The sequence below is a fragment of the Rattus rattus genome, chromosome 6, assembly GCF_011064425.1.
Source record: "Rattus rattus isolate New Zealand chromosome 6, Rrattus_CSIRO_v1, whole genome shotgun sequence".
Taxonomy (NCBI): domain Eukaryota; kingdom Metazoa; phylum Chordata; class Mammalia; order Rodentia; family Muridae; genus Rattus; species Rattus rattus.
The window spans coordinates 154,973,767-154,998,399 of record NC_046159.1 but is presented as its reverse complement, the minus strand read 5'-3'; the positions used below and the strand labels follow the sequence as shown (position 1 = coordinate 154,998,399).

The 24,633-nt window shown below is 46.8% G+C and overlaps 1 protein-coding gene across 2 annotated transcripts in view; it reads right to left on the bottom strand.

Annotated features, from left to right (window-relative positions):
* Actr3b (actin related protein 3B) overlaps nt 1-24,633 on the bottom strand; it is a 94,221-nt gene that overhangs the window by 43,286 nt on the left and 26,302 nt on the right. Inside the window, exons 2-3 of one of the 2 annotated variants that reach the window (XM_032907166.1) lie at nt 11,109-11,164; nt 397-521 (exon numbers count right to left, since the gene is read on the bottom strand). In XM_032907166.1, the coding sequence (XP_032763057.1) occupies nt 397-521; nt 11,109-11,164 (181 nt within the window). The remainder of the gene's footprint in view (nt 1-396; nt 522-11,108; nt 11,165-24,633) is intronic. The other variant, XM_032907167.1, reaches the window with a different exon arrangement.

Genomic DNA, 24,633 nt, shown 5'->3' with positions numbered 1-24,633 from the left:
TTGTGTCTATGAAAATGCCAGGATGCAATCCATGGCTTGGCATGCTAAATTTAAAAAGTAATGTAAATCATGTCTTCAAAATGCCTGCTTTAATATTAGTGCTTCTTCTTAGTCACTCAGTCTGCAAGTTTCCAAATCTGACATGAGTTAGTCAACCTGCACCTTCCCAGAAGGGCAGAGCTTGCTCACCCTGCTGAGCTTGCTCACCCTGCTGTGTGACTCGGTACTCCACTCAGAAATGCACCTCTTCAAAAGCAAAGACCCCGTTCAACTATCCACCTCCTCCTGAGCGAAAGAAAGGGACAGCCCACAACGCACAGGTCAATCTCCAGGCACAGCCAGGCTCTGCTCGGCTTGGCTCTGCTCTTACCCAAGCGCACTGTGGCGCAACTTTACCTTGGTAGCGTAGGTAGGTTTATCAATGGCTTCATCCCCTATGAAGAAGTCAAGGTCATCAACTCCTCTCAACACCCTCCTCTGGGCTTGGTCAACTACCTTTGCCGACTCTCGGATGGCAATACCTGAAGGGAGAGAGATTTTTTCTTTCACAAAGACGCCAGCAGTCTCCATGCGCTACCTGAAGTTTCAGGAAATGCACATGATCTGTATGTCCAAACGAGTGAATGGTGACTGCTTAGGTTGTATCTGGGGTTGGGATGCTCACAGGAGACGTGGCGAGCACGTGACGTAACAGAGAAACAAATAGCTCTCTTCCAGTATCATCTCAGTGGGATGCGAGGGAACTGCTTTTAATGTCGGCACAGAAGCAATGTTATTAATCAGCCTCATCTGGAGGACCCCATAAGCAAGCAGGGGATGTTATGGGCCATACACCCACCGTGGGTTGGGGAGGTTGTAAAATAGGGTGGAGGGCAAAGTTCTATACAACATAGAAGACGAAGGGAAAAACAATGTGCATGTGTTAAGTCATTTTAATGAAATGACATCTTAGTTCTTAGATATAGAGCTTATTTATAAAGAGGGGGAAACTGTGCATTCCAATTAAAATGAAGCTATTGGGTTATAGGCCGGCATCTGTTGCAAAAAGAGAAATATAATTATTCAAACAACAATATCACAGGTCTTAGCAGTACATATTAGTAATAATAATCATATAAACTTCACTCCAGAATTTAATATCCAATGAACTATGAAACAAAGATTCCACTGCATTGACACCCTAACCCCTGATCACACTCAGAGCTCCCTTTCAACTCTTCCTCATCCTCAGGTGTCTGCGGGAACCATCCCCTCCTGGAAACGTTCCCTGACTACCTAGCAGGTGAGGGCATGTTCTCAATGTCACTGGTCCTTCCTACTCCCACCAATACATTCTACAAAAAGAACGCCAACCAGTCTACCACAGGGTCTAGAGACACCTCCGAGTCAGAAATACTTGTCTTCTACTACATCTCCATGGACAGACACATGCAAATCACTAAAGTAAGAAGCAGCAGTTAGGGAGCGCTCGGCTGCTCCTCTGTGTGTCACTGTCACTGGGTCCTCAGGGGAGCCTATCAGGTAGGTACTGCTATGTCAACAACCAAGGTCATGCTGCTTCCAAGAGACAGAGCCAGGCTTTGCACCTGAGCAGTTGCCACCAGTGAGCGCTAGAGAAACGTGCTCTACGCCATTGAAATCTGATAGTGAATTTGGAAAACGCCCAAACTATTCCAAATTGTTCCAGTGTAAGTCTAAACTCTGAGGTTATGCCAACAGAACCTCCTAAGGGGTTTAGTATATACCTGGTGAAGCCACAGTCACCATTGCAAATAAACAGAAATTCCTCAGAGTTCCACAGTGAAAATCCTGTGTGTACCTCAAAAGGCGGGGTGCGTGATCTTTCTGATGATTTCCCCTCTGCACATGAAGCTCACCACTTCCAGGCTAGCTGCTCTGTGGTAAGTGCTCTCACCAGGAAAGGGAGGGATGTGTCCCACTACCTCCTATGTAGGGCTGCAGCACTGCATAATACAGACAGACAGACAGACAGACAGACACACTCAACAGGGACATAGTACCACACTGAAAATGTGCCTGAATGCTCAAGGAGCAGCAAGATGGAACCACTGGGAGGGGAGAAATCAAGAAACACTGTGACAATGGATTCATCCAATAAGTCATCCTTTAAAAGTCACTCTAAAGGAGTGTCAGAGTGAAGAATGTTCCACAGAGTGAAGAATGTTCCACAGAGCAAATCACAACGGTGACAAGGCACACCCAGGGCTCCTACCTCATCTGAAGTCAGAGGCAGTGAAACCGTATCAAAGCCTCCCACAGAGCTTCCAGGTGGTCTTACAGAACCACAAGCTCCATTTCAGTAACTTGCAGACCACCCCTGTGTGGGCCTGAGATTGTCAGTCAAAGCAGGCACAGCTAACCCTGGGCAGCAGGACCACAGTCGCTTTCTCTGTAGCTGCTAAGCATACTTGCTTTTCAATCATGGGGGTGGGAGGGGAGATAACAGAACAAAATTCAAATGTTTGTACCCTAGCAGGTTGTGTCCAGCTTTTAAGATTGCTACACAAAGTGGTCATCGACAAGGCCACAGTTAAAAACTGCACAGCTGAGTTTAGTGAGCTTGTAACTGTGTCAGCAGGCAGCCAGGGACCTCCCATTACTTCCACAGTGGGACATTTAAAATAAACTCAACTACACACCTATCTGGAACTGTGAGATACAAGCTTTGCAGAATTCATCTTAAAAAATGATTCTGGGGTTAGCATGATGGCTCAGGGGAAAGGCCCACGCCACCAGGTCTGATGGCTTGAGTTCAACCTCGAGGGCCAACGGGTAGGAGGAGAAAACTGACACCAGCAGCTCATCGTCTGACCTCTGTGCACTCTGTGCCACAAGCACACACACACACACACACACCAATAATAATGATGATGATGGTGATAATAATAATAATAATAATAATAATAGTAATAACAAGTAAATGTAAAGCATTATTCCAAAACAAATATACACATAAATTATTTCTAAAAGTAAATTTTCTGACACCCTCAAATTACTACAGCTGCAGAATTAAAGCAGCATTTTAAGAGTGAATGGGATATCTTTTTCTTTTTTCCATCATGAAGTAACATGAAGTGAAAAGAGAAGGATACAAGAAGGGCCTGGAGAGATGGCTCAGTGGTTAAGGACACTTGCAGCTCTCCCAGAGGACCTGGGTTCTACTCCTAGCATCAGTTGGCTCACAAGCGCCTGTAACTACAGGCCCAGAGCAATCTGGCACCCTCTTCTGACCTCTGTGGGCAGGAAATGATTGTGGTGCACAGACATGCGTGCAAGTAAGTTACCCGCACACATAAAATATTTTTCTAAAAGAAGGAAAAGATACAGAGTTATTTTATCGTCTGGCAAGAACAAGCGAAATTATGTATAAGTTTCTGTTAAACTGTCAAGCCAGAGGTACAAAATGTGAGGTGGTGAGGGGAAAAAAAGATCCCACAATTCATGACATTTCTCACATCTGCCAAGAGTCTGGGGCAAAACATGAACCAAAAGAAAAGAAAGCCATGCCCCACCCCAACCCCCCCAAAAAGCCTAAGACTTAACAGGAAATAAAGGAGGACAAACAGAAATGTAAATGACAGAAAAGTAAATCTTATCCCTCCCTGTTCTGAGCCTAGGTCATAACAAAGCTAAGTTTTGGTGGCAGAAAAGAAGGGGGAGGGGAAGAGAGAGGTGGGAGAGAGGGAGGAAGTAGGGGAAGGAGATGATACTTAACCTAGGTCAGCCAGCTACCCCAGCACCCACAGCAAGCTACAGAGCCTGGCCTCCTCCCCACCCAACACTAACGCAAACCCTTTCCAACTAGGTGTCCTAAAAGGCCTGATGGAAACCTTGCACTTTGACCTCAAACTGCCAGAAACAAGATAAGAATCTCATGGTGCGATAAACCATAGAGCAGGAATCAGGAACCTCATCTTAAATAAGACCAGATAGAGATGGCAGAGATATCCCATTACCAAGCAAGGTCCCTAGGACAAGCCTGTAACACTCTTCAGGAGAAATTTCAAACAAAGACCTGCGCACACCCGTACGGAATAGCACACCCGTACGGAAGCAGCTCCCTGGAACAGAATAGGATTTTACTGTTTGGATGGCTTTTGAGACAGACTCTTGCTGTATGGTCCCGGCTGGCCCAAACTCTCCAACCTTCTGCCTCAGCCTGCTGATTGGATTACCGGTTGGGTTATCCTGCCCAACTCCCACACTGTTTCTTTGTATCTAATTTGTTGTTACTTCTCTTTCGGGGCTTTGTTTTCCCTAGGGAAAGCTGCACAGTAAAGCCAGTCTAGTTCAGACACACCGTGTTTATATTTTTTGATCACACTTCCAGGCATTAAGTTTTGCTGGAATGTTTGTAGCGTTCTGTTCAGAGGAGCTTGACGGGCGCCATCCTATGCACTGCTGAAGTGAATGAAATTCTTGCTATCTACTTTTGAGGATCTCAGTAGGAACAAAGAAAGAAAATCTAAATGTCCAAGTGGACTTCTTGTGTTCTGCAAATATCAAAGTCATGTTCCATATGTGTGTCTTATGTAGTCAGGCAGTGTTGCCTTAGAGTACGGTGTCAAGTACACAGAGAGTAACTCTTTGTTTAGCACATTTGGGGTGAAGATAAAATCAGAAATCCTATGGATGCCAGACCGTCACAGCCGAACGGCAGGAGTCAGACGGACAGAAGACACCGCCTTTAGGAAAACAATGGAGTGTCTGGAAACACCACGTCCTGCCATCTAAACTCATTGTCTTACGATTTCTGTTCAGAAAATAAAAATCGGAATATAATCAACATGAAGAACACAACCTGTCCTGGTTGTCTCTGCCTCTCAAGGGCCCAGCTGTGTCGCTTAGAACATTGTTTAATCCTGAAATGGTACAGCCATAAACCTATACAGAACCACTAATGACACACTAAAACCGTGCTCTCTTTACAGTCAGTGTGGTAAAAGCACCTGCAAGCCCCAGTTCTAATTACTGTTTTCATATACGTTCTAGCCAACATAACAGCCCCCAAAGGCCGGCAGGATGGCTTGGCGAGTCAAGGTGCTTGCCACCAAGCCTGAGCTTCATCCCTGAGACCCACATGATAGAAAAAGAGAACTGACTCTTAGAAGCCGTTCTCTATCTCCACACGCATACTGTGGGTGCATGTACACCCCACATACGATAAGTAAATAAATGTTCCAAAAGAACAGGCAAATACAAACAGCCACAATAAGGAAACAAAATTAAGACGGGAACTAGAAGCCAAACACGACCATTACTTGCCAGCAATACAATGGCCTGCCTGCAGAGGGGGCTGGGAGATGGCCCAATCAGTAAGGAGCCTGCCTTGCTTAAGAGCAACAGAACCTGAGTTTAGAGCCCCAGCATCCAACTCATGTATCCAGAACCTCCGTGCTAGGAAGGCATTGAAGGTACGAGGGAGGGAGGGGGAGAGGGAGGGTTCGTCTTCAGGCATCAAACAAATGCAGCTGCATACAAAAATAACTTACACATCTCAACGTGTTACTCTTTATGGTTGATTCTTATTTCAGGTTACACATTTGTATGTGGGACTGTGCATGTGTGTATGCAGATGCTCACAGAGTCCAGAAGAGGGCACAGGATTCCCTCGAGCTGGACTTACAGACATTGTTAACTGCCTAACACGAGTACTGGGAACCGAACTCACACCCTTGGAACGAGCAGTACACACTCTCAGCTGCTCCAGCCCCGAGAGCATGCTTATGTGGCTAGCAAGAACTAATTAAAAAGCTTAATTTTAAAGATAAATCCAGGGCTGAAGAGATGGCTCAGTGGTTAAGAGCACTGACTGCTCCACTGACTGAACTCCAGAGGTCCTGAGTTCAAATCCCAGCAACCACATGGTAGTTCACAACCATCTGAAATGGGATCTCACGCCCTCTTCTGGTGTGTCTGAAGACAGCGACAGTGGACTCATAAAAATAAATCTTTAAAATAAATCCACACACAATAAGACATAAAACTGCTGAAAATAAATCTAGCCAAAAAAAAAAAAAAAGCATATGGAAGAATTTAAAGACAATAAACGTCACTGAACACGACTAAACGAAGGCCAACACTATACTGCCTTCACGCACAGGGGTTGAAGGCTCATTTCTTGCCTGTGAATATCAAATGACATGTAAAAATCTTAAATTAGCCTAGAAATTTGAGTATCTCAAATCAAGGCTTCTTAGAGTTTTTATAATTATCTAACTGATTCTAAAGGAAGAGCCAAATCATTCAAAAAGAAAGAAAAGAAAGAAAAAGAAAGGAAGGAAGGAAGGAAGGAAAGAAAAAGGAAACATCAAACCCACTAGAGAAAACTGTTCAACACAACAATGGGATTCAAACCGCACCCCGAAGCAGAGACTGATGAACACATCAATGAAGAAAATGAAGACCGAATGTTCCTAAGCATGGGCAGGCGTGGTGGCTCACACCTATAATCCCAGCACTCTGGAGGCTGAGGCAGAAAACTGACAGTTCTGAGCTATCTGGTAAAATCCTGTCTCCAGAACAATATTCCCAGCACAAGCATGACCCCGGGGTGACAGAAAAGGAGTGTCAGATGGGAATGCGCGTGTTGATCACTGGGGCAACTGGCTCAGACTTGGAAACCAACTAGCTATCCTTCATACATATTCAAACCTTAACTCGGAAAATACACAATTCCTTATGAGCTCTTTGGAAGGGGAGTGCACTTTTAAAAATAGAAAGATTACAAGCTGAAAAGACATTGAAATGTTTCACTCTATCAAAATTTAAAATTTCTAGATGACAAAAATAAAATCGGTTTAAAAATGTCACAGTGCGCCAGGAATGCAGCTCAGTGGTAAGTACGCACTAACACCACAAAAATAAACAAATAATCACAAAAATAGGAACAATAGCTGTAACAAATCAGTACACGATACCTAGTGTCCCCATAACACCAAAACTTAACACAAATGTAATTTTAAAAACGGCAAAAAACATCAACAGCCAACAAATGGTTCTCAGCTTTACTGGTAATCAGAGAAGTCAAAGTCTAAAAGCCGGGTAACTTTACATTCACTGAACTTCGGCTAACCGAGGGAAGACAGAACCTCGCTGGAGGTGCTGGTGGGCGGAGGTCCACACGGGACTCCTGAAAAGACAGCCACACCGTGGCCACCCAATCAGAGCAGCTCAGACCCCTGCAGGGGAGATGGGCATGCGCACAAGGAGATGTTCGCTACACTGTTATGAATAATAGAAAAACCGGGAAATATCGGTGTGGCTAAAATGTTAGCTGGACGTAATGACCTATGTCTGGAATCCTTGCACAAGGAAGCTGAGGCAAGAGGAGTCAGCAAAAGGCGACTAAGTTTTATAGCACACTAGACTCGGCTTAGACCTGCATACGTTAGCAGTGATACATACTAAAGACAACACTGAAGAAGTTAAAGCTGAAATATAACGCTATAAACCTAGGCAGAAAATATCCACCACAGGAAGGAAGTTAGGAAGGAGGGAGCGAGGGAGAGGAGGGAAGGAAGGGGAGAGAGGGAGGAAGGAAGGAGGGGCTGAGACGCAGCCTGAAAGGTGTCCATCACAGACAGCTGTTATCTGAGAACCTCACTTCGCGTGATGGCAGAGCAAGCAGATACACTTACAGCAACTAAAACCTTCCAAGGCCCGTGTCACTGCGGGCCAGCGCTGGCCAGACTTCCTTACCCAGCACCTGAAGGTCTGTGTTTACTCTGACATGAAGATGAAAGGTTACTGTGCCTTTGTGGGCGGTGTCCTGGAGCTTTACTATATTTTCTTTTGCATTTTATTGACCAAGCCAAAATATTAAGGCTATATTTAACTTCATTTAATAAAAGAATAAAAAAAACAGACCAGGAGTGGGGGCACACAGCATTAATCTCAGCAGACAGGGAAGCAGAGGCCTGTAAAGCTATGGGAGTTAGAGGCCAGCCTGGTCTACATGAAGAGTTCCCAGCCAGCCAGGGCTACACAGTAACATCCACCTCAATAAAGAACAACAACAAAGCTGCCTCAGGGCCTCTGAAGACAAGTTCTCCTCCAGAACTCACCTAGTCTGAGCGACAGGCAACTGCCCCACCCCTCCCCCATCCCGCCCCACCCCTGACATTCCCTGTTCACTGCCCTCTCCGCTGCCCTGCTCAACACGCTCTCCTCAGCTCCCAACATCTCCAGCAACCTCAAAACAAAAACAGGCAGGAAAAGAATAAACTTCCTCCAAACGGTGAGGCTTACAACACAGCGCCTTCAACAGACAGACACAGTGAGGCCTGGACAGATCTACGGATAGTCTGGAGAGGTGTATTGCCAGTATACTCCCAGTAGGCAGGTCCTTGTGGAAGCCCTTGGGGTCCTGTAAGCATTCCTGATGTGCAAAATGAGCTTCCCTAGGAGGACAATCCAGTCAGTCACATGACTCTTCTCCAGACTTCAATCCTATCTCCTGTCAGGCTGCAAGGAGCTCAGCTTCCACCTTACAACCTTCAGCCACATGGGATCACAGTCTTGCTTCAGTCCTTAATACCCTCTGTCCCTCCCTCTCTCCCTCTGTCCCTCCCTCCCTCCATCCCCCTCTCTGTTCCACTGCTCATTTGCTCTCCCTTCTCCCCCCCCTCTCCCTTCTCTCCCCCTCTCCCTCCCCTTCCCCCTCCCCCCTCCCTCCCTCTCCCTCTCCCTCTCCCCTCCTCTCTCTCTCTCTCCCCATCCCCTCTCTCTCTCTCCCCCCCGCTCTCCCCCTCCCGCCCCCCTCCGTGTGCTATGGGACATGGGTCTGGTGCCAGCTAGGTAAGTTCCAGATCCATCTCTCCTGAAGCCTCTTCAGCACAAACATCCTCAAGCTGGTCTTGTAAATGAGACCTCTGCAAACAGAAAACCTCTCAGCACAGAAGCAAGCAGTGGGCGAGTGAGTGGTCCAGGAAGGCCTGCGCCTACCACAACACCTACCCGTCTGCCCTCGCACCTTCAGCTGTGTTTCTGGCAAGGCTCTCCCATAAGAACTGCAGCCAACAGGATCGCCTTGGTAGCTGGAGAGATGGCCCAGTGGTTAGGAGCACATGCCACTCTCGCAGAGGACTGCGTCTCTCAGCACCCATCTCAAGTGGCTCAGAACCCCCTATAAATCCAGGGTCTTGCCCTCTTCTGGACTGTGCAGGGCTCTGCACTCACAAGTGCACAAACCCACACGCGCACGCATGCACACCGTGTACACATATAAATTACAAAATAAAAGATGAGGGCAGAAAGCTGGCTCAGTAGTTGAGAGCATGTCCCCTCTTCTGGAGAGCCTGGGTTCAATCCCAGCCCCACGCTGTGGCTGAAAACCAACTCCAGTCCCTGAGGACCCAATGCCTTCTCCTGGCCTCGGAGGGCATTGTAACACATGGTGCACAGATGCATGCAGGCAAAACGCTCATACGCATGAAAATAAATAAGTGAAGTTTTAAACAGATAAAATGAATTTTGAACATCCCCATCCTTTGGCCCGCCCCACACCCCATTCTCGGACGTCTTTATTCTCTTCTGACTGTTGTCACTGCTGAGGCTCCCACAGCCCCAGTCTGAGAGCTTGCCTGCCTTTCCACAGTGACTCTTGCTAATAGCAGGCTTCCAGTCCCTCTGTGAATGAGGGCAGCTGATTGGTGCAGCCCGCCGGGCGCCTGCTGCTGGGCTCCAGCAAAGCCAAGGGGACACCATCCTAGATGTCAGGCTTAACAAGGTTAAAAATCTAATCTCTTCTTTGAAAGAGAGAACGGAAAAGCCCAACCTGTCAACTCAGCATGGAATGACCACTGCTCCTGAGGAAGTCCAATGGCCAATCCCTGTACAGATGTCAGAGGTCTAAGCCTCCACAGAAGGAAGCCCGGCTTCCATTATTACTGGATTTGGAGGACTCTTATGAACATAGTGAGTCTCCAGAGGTTGCGAGGGCAGGTCCTAATCAGTCAGAGCGTTGACCTGATAGGAAGGAACACCAGTTCCCTTTCACTCACACATACTCACACAGAGCAAAGCTAACATGAAGGCACAGTGGGGAGAAAGGCAGCCCCTCCGGAGGTCTAGAAAAGGATGCTTCACCAGGCACCACCTTGACCTTGGACTCTGGACCTGCAGGACTGGGTTGCGGTTCTGTTGACTAAGTCCCCATGTCTGCTATTTACCAGGTACCCTTATCAGACAACGCTCCACTGTATGAACTTACAACCAGAACACAGGAGCACAGCAGCCCACACACATTCCCAGGCACACTCCACATGTGACACCCAAGGAAAGCCAGAGCTGCTGCTTTCCTGCAGGCACGGAGCCAGAGACTGTGGAATCTGGAGTGCACTGTCTAGTGATCTGATGCTCAGCTAATCACAGAAAGGCTTGGGCCTTGACTTAAATACATTGTAACCAACCTCCCCTTGCAAGCTGAGTCCTAGGACCTCAGCAGCAACATCTGTGTTTACTCCTCTTTCCCCTGGACAAACTGTTTCTAGGATCCAAACCAGAGACGTCTACCTCTGAAGTGCAGCTAGCCCTCTGGCGAGAGGCCCATGGGTTATAAAGAACAGGTAGAATGAGTTCATGCCCGATATCTGACATCTAAGTGCACCACCCTTGGCTGCTGAAAAGTTAAAAGAAACAGAACAGGGTAACCATAGACCTCTTGTTGTTACAAACAAACAAACAAACAAACAAAAAGTTTCAACAGTGACTGGTGCCATGCGACAGACACTCAGCCAGGCCACGAAACTGTGCTTCTTACAATTACAGATCAGTCTCCAGGAACCAGAGAGACTGTTCCAGACAGTTGGGACACTTAGAAAATAATGGAAGGCCCCTGCCAGCCTCCCCAGGTGAAACTAGAAAGCCAATGACAAAGAAGGGAGTTTGAAGGGACGGAGGACAAGCGTGCTACTAATGAGGTCCGGGTGACAGCCACCTCCCAGAGCAACATTCAGCCCTTCCCAGGAAGTGGGTGATGGCCTAAAAGAAGACACTAAAAACATGTGACAGCTTGACACACAGAACTGGATGCTTTAAATGCTGAGACGTATAGCCTTTAGGAACCCGAGGAGAGCTCTACTTACATGACGGAATAATGAACTGTGGTTCAGTGTTGCCTGCGTAGCCGAGCTTGGTGTACCTAAAAGCACAAAGTCATCAACACAGGTTTAACAGCAATGTTCCAGACCACACCCACTCGCGTCTTTCATTATGGCACTCCCTGACGTAAAGAGAGAGCGAAACGAACTGTGCTCCATGAGAACCATTTGAAAGTAGCTGCAATGCTTACAATATTGCCTTGTGCTGCAGGACAGAAGCATGACTGCCTGTGCCTCCGACCCCTGCCTCTCGCCGAGCTGTCACACTCTTCTGACCTTCACAAGAACACAAAGAGGACACAGTTGTCCCAGTTTTGCAGATAGGAGAACTGGGGCACTGAGAAGTTACACCCAGACTAAAGAGCTGGTGAAATTCAGAAAAGAGCCCACGCCTGAGTTGCGGCTAACTCCAGAACGGGCTCTGTGCAAAGGACTTACTTCCTCACTTCCTAAACTTTCGGCTTGACTACGTCATCTTCTTAAAATGCCGTGGCATATGTCTAGACACAGCTCCTGCCATCTCCTGAGGATCATCTGACATGAGATCTCTTCCCCGTCTCCATACAGGAGAAGGAAGCCCACTTTCTGTCAAGACACTCTGGTGGATTCCAACGCTTTACGAAGACAAGTGCCAGAACGCCACTTTCTGTTCCAAAAGCCTTCGCTATCCTCCTGAATATAAGGGGGGTAAAACACCACCCAGACCATCTGCTGGAAGGGCAGGGAAGAGCGGTCACAGGAGCTTGAGGAGGCTGAGGGCCAGTGCCCCATCTCAGCGGATCCCAGCGGATCCCCGCACTCGGGGCAGCCGGCCTTTGCTTATAGTGGGCAAAACACTTCCCGGGACTAGAAAAGAACAATAAACACACTCTAACTTACAGATCATTTCAAGATATTTAATATTAAATGCTTCCACTTGATGTTTCTAAATCTTCTTAATTTTATGTTTAAATAAAACAAAACATTTTACCACATGCTGGCTTTGGTATTTTTGAAAGCATAACCGGTAAGACACACAAGCTGGGGGTTGGGGATTTAGCTTAGTGGTAGAGCCCTTGCCTAGGAAGCGGAAGGGCCTGGGTTCGGCCCCCAGGTCCAAAAAAAAAAAAAAGAAAAAAAAAAAAAAAAAAAGACACACAAGCTGGCTACCCTTATATCACACCAATTGTCCACCATCCACGGGGTGTGAGTTCTTCAGACCATGGGAGAGGGCAAGGCCAGAACCCGACACACCTAGGCTCGACAGGAAAAGGCCCATCTGAAGCCCCTTCAGATCTGGGCACAGGAACTAATAACCAAGCGGATCCATAGTCTCCCATGTCAGGGGTCACAGACCCATAGCAGAGTAAGTTTCTAAGTCACCCAGAGCCTTTAGAGAATGAAGGAACACAGACTGAACTTGAGACTCCAAGACCAGCACTGTACGGTGCCTCAGGCTACAATTCCCACAGCAGGGAAGCTGAGGCAGGAACAGCAAGTTCTAGGCCCCAGCGAGAGACAGCCAGCTCATCCCGACATAACCTGATACCATTCTTGAGGCATGCCCAAGGCTAAAATGCTTAGTGAGCCAATAAGTAAGCCAGGTGTCCCTAAATCATCAGGTCTAATCATGTTTTTAATAACCCAACTTATTCACTCATCACCTACTCCATAAAACTATGCCCTTGTACTTAAGTCACTTAAACCAACCCACTCTTCCTCACAGTAAGCACATGAGTGGCTGGCATTTATGGCCCTAGCTCTGCTCCCTGGGGCACTACTTGGGCGCAGAGCAGAATTTCCTGAGAACCTGCTGAAAGCATTCTTGCCAGACGCTGAGCTACAGAGACCAAGACTGAGGCTTAACAGGGGGTGCTGATGGTCCTGAAAAGGAAAAGCAATGAGACCAGAGAGGGTCGGACTTTTACGATCAACTGTTGGATGGGGACAGACCTACCACGTGTAATGGGTCTACTACGAGTATGGCAATGTGTGGGCACTTATTAATATTAGGTGGGAAGTAGTATCCATGCTTACTGTATTTTTAACCAAGTATTTCTTGTTGTTATTTGGTAGTGGTGGGTGCCTTTAATCCCAGTGCCAGCCTAGTTTACACAGTGCATTATACCGCAGCCAGGACTCCATAATGAGAGACCCATCTCGAAAACAAGCAAACCATGTCACTGGGTACCAGAGGGTCTGAATTCAAGTCCTACCCGTTATTTGCCGAATCCGAGAAAAATACTTTACCTCTCTGTATGAGCCATCCCTCCCCCACCCCAAATTACAGTTGGGACAGTAATACACTGGAGATAAGGTACGTAAACAGGATACAGTGTTGTGCTTGTGCGTTTCTTTTGTTATTTTAATATCGTTCTTCTAGATGATGGAAATATATCAAAACTTAAAACTTTGGAAAGTAGCCAGATAAGGTGCACGCACTTGTCGTCCCAGCACTGGGAAGGGAAGAGAAGAAAGACTGGGATATCTCAAGGGCATCCTCGGCTTCAGTTGCATAGCACAGCAAGTTTGAGGCTAGCCTAGGCTACATGAGACCCTTCAGCAAAAATAGCATTCTCTTTCTTTCATTTTTTAGCCTTTATTAGTTCTTTGTGCATTTCCTATCAGGCATCCAACCCCATTCCTCTCCCTCCCCCTCATAACTGCCCTCTACTCTTGCAACCTCCCCCACAAAAGAAATCTCATTGTGGAAGCTGTGGTATATCCCAGCGTGTCATGCATCTACCCTCTTGTCCACGCTTCTTTGTTTGCAAGTGCTCACTGCAATGAGGTGCCCTGGGTCCTGGAGATGCTGTGGCTTTAAATGATGGACCAGCCCTTCATGCCCTCAAGCAGTTCATCAATGGAGTAGACATAGGATGGGCCGAGTCAAAGCCCTGGATGTGGGCCTGAGGGGTATCTGAGTTGCTCGGTCCACTGGCTCTCCAGCTCTCACACCCTTTGGACAGCTCACTGGCGACCCCCACGCACACCCTTCATGAACAGGGCCACGTCTACCCTGCTGCCCAGGTGAGGTACAGAACCCACTCACCAAATGGCTACAGCAGGACCAGTTCCCTGCTCTCAAGACAACAAAGCAAGGTCTCTCCACGACAATAGGTGGCAAGGAGTGAGGATGAGGGAGAGATGTGCTCCCTCACCAGCATCACAGCAGACAAGCTGCAGGGCCTGTTCTGTCATACTCACTCCCTCAGGGCCATCACACCTGCAACTCCCACATTCAGGGCCAGTTCTACTGTGCTGCCCAGGTGAGGTGCAGGGCTCTTCTAAGTGTTGCAACAGGTAAGGACCAAATGTCCAGCTCTCCTACTATATGACCCCCATCAAGGTCAACTACCCTGCTCTATGACCGAATCAGGACAGCTCTCCTGCTCTACAACCTCATGAGGACCAGCTCCCCTGCTCTATGACCCCATCAGGACAGCTCTCCTGCACTCAAAGCACCCACAGGGTCAACTCTCCTGCACTATGACCTCATGAGGACAGCTCTACTTCTCTATGACCCCATCAGGACACCTATTCTGCTCATGGCGGCATCACGGTCAACTCTCCTGCACATGACCCCATCAAGGTCACCTCTCCTTCTCTACGACCACATCAGGACAGCTCTCCTGTTCTATGACCCCATCAGGACCAGCTGTCCTGCTCATGACCCCATCAGGATCAACTCTCCTGCTCTATGACCCCATCGAGACAGCTTTCTTGCTCTATGAACCTATCAGGAACAGCTCTTCTGCTCTATGACCCCATCAGGGAGAGCTCTCCTGCTCATGACCCTAGCAGGACAGCTTTCCTGCTCTATGACCCCAAAAGGACAGCCATCCTGATCTATGACCCCATCAGGACAGCTCTCCTGGACAGCTCTCCTGCTCTATGACCCCATCAGGACCAGCTCTCCTGCTCTACAACCTCATGAGGACAAGCTTTTTCCTGCTCTATGAGCCATCAGGACAGCTCTCCTGCAATATGACCCCATCAAGACAATTCTCCTGCTCTATGACCCCATCAGGGTCAGCTCTCCTGCTCTATGACCCCATCGGGGTCAGCTTTCTTACTCTATGACCCCATCAGGACCAGCTCTCCTGCTCTACAACCCCACCAGGAAAGCTCTCCTGCTCTTACCCATCAGGGTAAGCTCTCCCAGGCTTACACCCTCAGTTCAGCTTATATTCCCCACCTATAAGGACCAGGACTCCTGTTCATGACTCCATCAGGGTCAGCTCTCCTGCTCTATGACCCCATCAGGGTCAGTTCTCCTGATCTTTGACAACATCAGGACAGCTCTCCTGCTCTATGATCCCATCAGGGACAGCTCCCCTGCTCTACGACCCCACCAGGAAAGCTCTCCTGCTCTATGACCCATCAGGACAGGCCTCTAGCTCTATGACACCATCAGGGTCAGCTCTCCTGTTCTATGACCCATCAGGACAGCTCTCCTGCTCTATGACCCCATCAGGACAACTTTCTTGCTCTATTACCCTATCAGGACCAGCTCTCCTGCACTATGACCCCATCAGGACAGGCCTCTTGCTCATAACCCCATTAGGACAGTTCTCCTGCTCTATGACACCATCACGGTCAAGTCTCCTGCTCTATGATGCCATCAGAGTCAGCTCTCCTGCTCTATAACTCCATCATGGTCAGTTCTCCTGATCTTTGACAACATCAGGACAGTTCTCCTGCTCTATGACCCCATCAGGGACAGCTCCCCTGCTCTACAATCCCACTAGGACAGTTCTCCTGCTCTATGACCCCATCAGAGTAAGCTCTCCCAGGATTACACCCTCAGGCCAGCTCATCTATCCCCACCCATCAGGACCAGCTCTCCTGCTCTTTGACCCCATCAGGGTCAGCTCTCCTGCTCTATGACCCCATCAGGACCAGCTCTCCTGCTCTATGACCCCATCATGACAGCTCTCCTGCTCTATGACCCATCAGGACCAGCTCTCCTGCTCTATGACCCCATCAGGACCAGCTCTCCTGCTCTATGACCCATCAGGACCAGCTCTCCTGCTCTATGACCCCATCAGGACAGCTCTCCTGCTCTATGACCACATCAGGACTAGCTCTCCTGCTCTATGACCCCCATCATGACAGCTCTCCTGCTCTATGACCCCGTCCGGGTCAGCTCTCCTGCTCTATGACCCCATCAGGACCCCAGCTCTCCTTATCTCTCCCCACCCATCAGGACCCCATCATCAGGGTCAGCTCTCCTGCTCTATGACCCCATCAGGACCAGCTCTCCTGCTCTATGACCCCCATCATGACAGCTCTCCTGCTCTATGACCCCAACAGGACCCTGCTCTATGACCCCATCAGGACCAGCTCTCCTGCTCTATGACCCCATTAGGACAGCTCTCCTGCTCTATGACCACATCAGGACTAGCTCTCCTGCTCTATGACCCCCATCATGACAGCTCTCCTGCTCTATGACCCCATCAGGGTCAGCTCTCCTGCTCTATGACCCCATCAGGGTCAGCTCTCCCAGGCTCACACCCTCAGGCCAGCTTATCTATCCCCACCCATCAGGAACAGCTCTCCCACACTGCCAGGCAGGAGCCACTTTCCCAAGTCCTGCAGCTGAGAATGTTTTTCTTATTTTTTTAATATACTTTGCCCCAAGTCACAGCGGTCCCTCTTTAAACCACACCCCAGGTAAGGATGAAATAAATGACCGTTAATGGTGACTCTAGTAACACCATACACCCTTAAATATCTCATCTCCCTGCCTCAGCTATCTTCCCTGAACCCTAATAGGTGCCTACAGCAGGAGGTCAGACTACAGAAATAGGCAGGAACCCTTATGGCCCATGCTCCAAACTCCAACCAAACCTGTTGATGGCCTTCAGAGCATCTGGAGTAACATTCTGAAACCCTTTTCCCACATTAGCTCCTGTAGCATTGAGCAGTGACTTTCATGCCTGAGGGAACTACCACAATGATGTATTATATTCTTGCATGACAAACTGGGAGGCTCTTCTCTCCCTCCACGGAGTACTGGAGCCATGAGGGTTAGAGGCAGTCCACTGGCAAAGACACAGAGTATAACTATATCACAGTAATTAAATGACTCTCAGGTTTCCTGTACTGTTCTTTATAAAGTATCAAATACCTGTGACTTCTGTTGAATAATCACAGTGTAATGAATATCTAACACAAATTTTCAAATTCAAAATTTTAATAAATCCTCCATTAATATAAGCTCCCACCAAATTCTCTGAGAACCTATGAATTAAAACTGTAAAAGTAACCCATAAGGTGCCTATTTCCAAATACTTTCCAGAACGTGCCTCCAAAAAAAAAGATAGATAGATAGGTAGATAGATAGATAGATAGATAGATAGATAGATAGATAGATAGATTTTTTTTTCAACAAATAAAGCCCCATCCTTAAATCTGGACAGCATTCAAGTTCCCATTCCCAAACCAAGCTTCCATGGAATCAGCTTCCTGACTAGAGTCTATTAGCTCATGCCATTGTCACCAAAGATACTGAGGGGGGGAGGGAAACAACACAAGGTCTTCAGAACGGCCCTACCTGTCTGCCTACTGAACCATGACTTCAAATTGAGGTTTGCGTGGCTACCTGACATGTTCTATCTCATAAGCAAGTTTAAGATCACCTGAGCAGACACATGAGAAGAATCAGCAGCCCATGACCAACACCTACCACCCAAGTTCCCAGGCCCACAAGACTCAGGAAGATCCTGGCACCCATATTTTAACATCCTACTCCCTTTGCCCCAAGGCAAAGGTCAGCCAGGGTAGAACAATTCCCAGACTTGCATCACACACAATTAACTCTCCATGTATCCAACACAAGGTCCCTGGCCTCACGGTCACATTCTAACAAAATAACTCAGTGCTCACCCCACTCACCAAATACGATATCTATACGGTGAAGCTTAGTGCTGACCGGAAGTCCAGATGAGAGGACCCAGGTGCAATGACTACAGCATACTGTTTAGGCATCCCATGAAAAAAAATGTCATTTCGATTTAAAATATTATACAATTTACAAGTAGAAAATAAACTAGGCACAACTAGCAAGTGAAAAGGAAATAAGCTTATGACAGAAGCATTTAATCCTTATAAGGTGTGATGCTTTGAATAAAAAGAACCCCATAGGCCCACAGGAAGTGGCACTATTGGGAGGTGTGTGGCTGTGTTGGAGTGGGTGTGGCCTTGTTTTAGGAAGTACACCACTAGGGGGTGGGCCCACGCATCCAGTATGGCAGTCTCTCCCTGCTGCATGTGGATACAAATAAAAAACTCTCAGCTCTTCCAGCACCATGTCTGTCTGCATGCCACCATGCTCCCCTCATGATGACAATGGACTAAACCTCTGAGACTGTAAGCCAGCCCCAATGAAATGTTTGCCTTTATAAGAGTTGCTGTGGTCACAGTGTCTCTTCACAGCAGTAACACCCTAAAACGGCATGGTACTGGGAATGGGGTACTGCTGTGATAGGCCTGACCATGCTTGTGCTTGGAGGAATGTGGACTTTGGGACTTTGGATTAGAAAAATGCTCTGAGTGGAGCTTAATAGGCCATACACTTAGGAACAAGGAAGACAGTGGTGTTTTGGGTGGTTTGAACTCTGGGGGCCCAGATCAAGAGGTTACAGAGGAGAACATTAATATATGGCCTACAGATCATTCTTACAATATTCTGGCAAAGAATGTGGCGGCTTTTTGTCCTTCTCCAACAAGTCTGCCTGAGGCTAAATTGAAGGGTTGTGGATTCACTGTGCTATAGAGCAAATTTCAAAACAGCCCAGCATTGGCTCTGTCGTGTGGTTGTTAGTTTTGACCCTGATGAAGATACACAATGAAAAGGAGCAAACTGAACAGGAACAAAGCAAAATGCACAGCTTAGGGAGAAAGGGGCATCGGAAAGTAGACTGAGGCTAAGTCCTGTGTTCACGGAGATGAACAAACTAAAGAAAACCCTGATGTTAAATGGAATAAAGGAAGCAATGACCTCAGGCAAGACCTGACCCAGTTAAGATTCCAACTTGTGAGAAGAAATTAAAGAAGAGCTTAGGACGCGGGTGTAGTGGTGCACACCTTTAATTCCAGCGGCAGATGCAGGCAAATCTCTGAGTTTGAGGCCAGCCTGGTCTAGAGACTGACTTTTAGGACAGCCAAGCTTAACCAGTGAAGGAAACATCAAAAAACAAAAGCTGGTGAGCCCTTCCATCGAAAGGGGAGGTCATATGGCAGCCCCAGCAAACAGAACTTGGATGATTTAGCCCGTGGATCTGGTTTTAGAGTCAAAGTTACAAGAAAGGGGTTAAAAATCTCCCTCCATGGCTAAGGAAATCTACTATGACCAGGTATGTGTCAGGGGTATCCCTGCATGGAGGCCTGGAGAGGCCACTGTGTTAAACTGAAAATTAAGCCTGGATTGCCTTAGAGACTCCAAAACGTTAGAGATGCCAGAGCCATGGGCTATCTCCTGAGGAGAGCTGCTAACAGGGTGTGGAACCAGCCCAAGAGAAAGACGTTTGTTCAATAAAACTGAAAGGAGTTGGAGATCTGAAGAACATCTTGACAGATAGATATGAGATGCAAAGTCTGGAGTTTGCCCGGCTGGTTTTCAATCTCCTACTGAACAGTATTTTCTCTTTCCTCCCTTTTGGAATATTAATGTACACCCTGTGCCACTATATCTTGGAAGCACGGCATCTGCTTTTTTATTTTGATTTTACAGAGAGTTAGTTAAGAGATTGCCTGAATTTCAAAAGTTTGAGACTTGTTATAGACTATAAGGACTTTTAAAGTTGGAATAAATGCATTTTTGCATTGTGATATCTATAAGCCTATGGGGACCAGAGAGTGGAATATAGTAGTCCCATCAGCCCATACGGAGAGGCACTAGCAGAAGGTGTGGCCTTGTTGGAGGAAGTGCATCACTAGGGGTGGCCTTTGAGGTCTCAGATGCTCAAGCCACACCCAGTATGTCAGTCACTACCTGCTGCCTGCAAATCCAGATGCGGGGCTCCCAGACACCTCTCCCACGCTGCCGTCCTTCCCACCATGATGATGATAGTGTGGTGATAACAAACAGCCCAGTTACATGCTTTCCTTCATAAGAGTAACCATGGTCATGATGTCTCTTCACAGCAATAAAGCTCTAAGACGCGAGACAACCAGGGCTAAGAATCTCTCAAACTCTGACTTTCTCAAACTAAAGAAGTCTAGAACTTCTCTACCGAAGCCGAGTCAGCCAAGGAAAGTACAACCCCTGCTCTGGTTTCTCCTTGTCCGAGAAAATCAGTGCTACAAACCACATGAAAAACCAAAACCCACCTGACAAATATACGTTAGAGAAGAGGAAGCAAAAACACTTTTTAGGATTTATTTATGTTTATTAAACATGTGCACCACGTGCACACAGTTCCTACGGAGGCCAGAAAAGGGCGTCAAATCCCATGGAACTAAAGTTACAGACCATGTGGATGCAGGAAACCAAACCTGAGACCTCCAGCCTCAGAGGCATCCCTACAAAAATAATTTGTAAGTGATTATTATATAATGTGTTCTATAGTTACATTATATTTTATAATAACTATGGAATTATAATTATATAATCATATTCTTATATTCTACAATAAAATTATAGAATATATTACATATGCTATTATATACTATATATTTTATGTATATTATATTTTATTATTATATATTATAGAATTATAGAATACTTGAGAAAATTAAGTAACAAACAAAAAGCAACAAGGAATTCAATAAGATGACAGCCTGTAAATAGGCAAAATTCACCAAGAACAACTGCTGAGTGAAAAGATCTCACTCGGAATGCTGCAACGAGAGAGCGCCAGCCTTAGTATGAAACTGCAGGTGTGAAGACCTCCCATGCACGCAAGCGGGTACTGACACATCCTAATACAGGAAGACGGCATTTTTCAAATAAACATCCAATGTCACTGAATCCATCTGGAAATGTATTACAAACCACTCAAATGTGGCTAATACTGAGGGCGGGGGTCAGTTCAGCAACAGTGGTGATCAGGAGCTGAAGATCAATCGTGAGGGGCAACTTCACACTCTCTATCAAAGTGTTAGTGTGTAGAGCCTGTTACACATCCAGTAAGTGCCCAGAAACCTGACAGTATAAGAGACATGCACACACACAAACACACACACACACACACACACACACACACACACACACACACACAGGCTTACTGCAGTACTATAACAACAGCAAGACAATAAACAGGGCGTACTAAATACGTTACATCCATTCAGTAATATAAACAGATGTCTAGTATAATTGACATGACTGTATTCAGTACATGGTTGTGACATGAGGCAGCTTCACAGCACCACAAAACTGAGGTAAACTGAGGTCAAGGCTCAGCGCCAGTCACGTGACTAAAGGGAAATAATTCATCCTCTATCCTCACTCTGTCATCCAAAGCCGCTATCTTACACTTACCGTTTTGGAACTATTTCCTAATTCAAAAAGCACACATGGGGGTTGGGGATTTGGCTCAGTGGTAGAGCGCTTGCCTAGGAAGCACAAGGTCCTGGGTTCGGTCCCCAGCCCCAGAAAGAAAAAAATAAAGAAAAAAAAAAAAGCACACATGACATCCCATTGATGTCACCTCTGCCACTAAACAGTGTTCGTTATATACTTTCTTCCCTGACTTAAGCACAGTCCCCAACAGAATTCAGGGTCTGCAAACCAACCTTTGTGAATTCTTTGCACACACATCTGTTTACTTATACTGACTTCCTCCCTGCTGCTGACCTTGACTTATACAGTCATGAGTCACTTAGCAGAGATGCATCCTAAGAATGCACTATCAGGGGACTTTGTCACGTGTATGACTATCATAGACCGTACTTACACAAACCTGTCATAAAGGTGACCATCACTGCCCACACTGACATGAGGCCTGGAACAACCAGCACCCATGCAGTGCATGAAGCATGCATTCTCTGAACTGTAACGACTTACACGGGCTGGGCGGGCTTAGCCACATCTTTTCCCTACAAAGCCTTCATCGTGTTTCTACTTTGAAAGTTCCCCACATAATGGATTCTGCATTTTATCTCTGGTGTAGGATACATTTTGAATCTCACAGGAAGAACTGTGCTAACCAGGTTTCCCCAAACATGTTAGAAGTGTGTACGACCATCAGCTTTCCCTGGACAGAAGGGCCATGCTTATAAGCAGCACTCAAATGGCCAGGGCAGGATACTGACTTGGGTTTGAGGCCAACAGGGTTAACCGTCTCCAGATCAGACTTTCAGTGAGTCCCTGACTCAGAAAAGGGGGGCAGGGTGGAGGAAGAAAGAGAAACAAAGGAAGAAAGAAACTAGTTAGTTTTTGCATTAAAAGCCCTGGCTTCTGTTTGAATACCTCCATTGAAAAGCCAGCAGGAAGGCCAGACAGACATCATTCTCAGAATCCGCCAGACTGTGAGTTCTAAGCTAGCAAGGTCTACATGATGAGACCATGTCTCCAAAAGGAGAAAAGTATCCCCTGGGGTCTGACCGCTCTCCTACACCCAACTCTGCTTTCTATTCTAGTGTCTCCATCCCCCCATAACTGCAGTGTATCCTTATCTGCCCCACACATTTTAAACAGACTCTCCCTCTTCCTCGGAAATGCCACTATCTCTCCATAGCACATGGAGATTTAATTCTGCTAAGTCAGGAGAATTAGCTGCCTGAACATACTTCTGTATAATCAAAATTCCTCCTACAACCATGTGTCTGGAGCAGAAGGTGACAACGTAAGCTCAATTAGTTTGTGTTCCAAAGTGGAAATGTTACATCTTAAAACTGTTTCTCATCTTGATACGACGCTCTCCAACTGTACCCTGAAGAAGGCTCTTTTGAGTGTAAAGTCTTGTCTCAGTCCCTAAGTTTCAACCAGAACTGCTCTAATCCCCCCAAGATTTCACATGAAACCTCATCTTCATAATATAGTTTCAAATAACACCTAATGCTCACAGTGTACTGAGAATACACAACCAGTTTTTAAGATGTCCCTTAGGCTGGAGAGATGGCTCAGTGGTTAAGAACACTGACTGCTCCTCCATCGGTCCTGAGTTCAAATCCCAGCAACCACATGGTGGCTCACAACCATCTGTAATGGGATCTGATGCTCTCTTCTGGTGTGTCTGAAGACAGCTACTGTGTACTTATACATGATAGATAAATCTTAAAAAAGAAACATATTAAGATGTTCCTTAGATTGTCTATCTATGGAACAAAGAGTTACTATATGTTCAAATTTATTATTAACTTTACCTAAATGTATTTGCTTTTTTTTTTTAAGACAGAGACCCTGTCTTAAAAGACCCGGTCACTATGTAGCCCTGGCTGTCCTGGAACTCACTACCATAGACCAGACTGACTTTGAACCCAGAGATCTGCCTGCCTTTGCTCTCAAATGCTTGGATTAAATCCTTGTGCACTAGCAGACCTAGTTTAATCTTTTAATCTACTTCATGGGCCTTTACATTTAAATCACGGCAATAGAACACTGACTAAGACAGAAGGGAGTGCCAACAGAAGCTGCAGAACAGACCCACGTACACCCCCGATCCTTAGGAGCTCCGGCCTCAGCAACTACACAAACTCCTGTGAGGCCGGAACAGAAGCTCCGGGGAAGAATGACACACTGGGCCACTTCTGTTCCACGCCAAAGCCTGCTACTCTCTGGACGCAGCTCTGACGGCAAGGTGAGTGTTGGCAGTATTTGGAGAAAAGGGTCTCTGGAGTCAGTGAAAAAATGCAGTTACCAAATATTGTTCTGAATTAGTTTAGAGATGGAACAGAGCTTAACAGTAAACTACTTGCCTCATGGGCACAAGGCCTTCGCATTGAGCTCTGGTCACCTCAGTCAATCAATCAACCAATTTTAATTTGAAGCATTCTTTCAAAGCTTTAGCCAGGCACTCAAATAATATCCCTGCTCTCTTTTAGTCTAAATTTGTTTGTCAATTTGTTATTTTATTTTATGTGTACAGCTGTTTTGTCTGCATACATGTCTGTGATGGTTTGTGTATGCTTGGCCTAGGGAGTGGCACTATTAATGAAGGTGTGGCCCTGTTGGAGTAGGCGTGTCACTGTGGGCGTGACTTTAAAACCTTTGTCTTAGCTGCCTGGAAGTCAGTCTTCTCCTAGCAGCCTTCAGATGAAGATGTAGAACTCTCAGCTCCTCCTGCACCATGCCTGCCTGGATGCTGCCATGTTCCTGCCTCAGTGATAATGAACTAAACCTGTAAGCCAGCCCCAAGTAAATGTTGTCCTTTTGGCCATGGTGTCTGTTCACAGCAGTAAAACCCTAAGTAAGACAATGTCTGTGTACCACACATATGCCTGGAGCTTGTGGAGGCGAAGAGAGGGCATCAGAGGCCCTGGAACTGGAGTTAGAGCTACTAGCTACCATGTTGGTGCTAGAAATGAAACCTTGGCTCTGTAGGAAAGCAGCCAGTGATCTTTACCCATTGCTCTCAACCTGTTT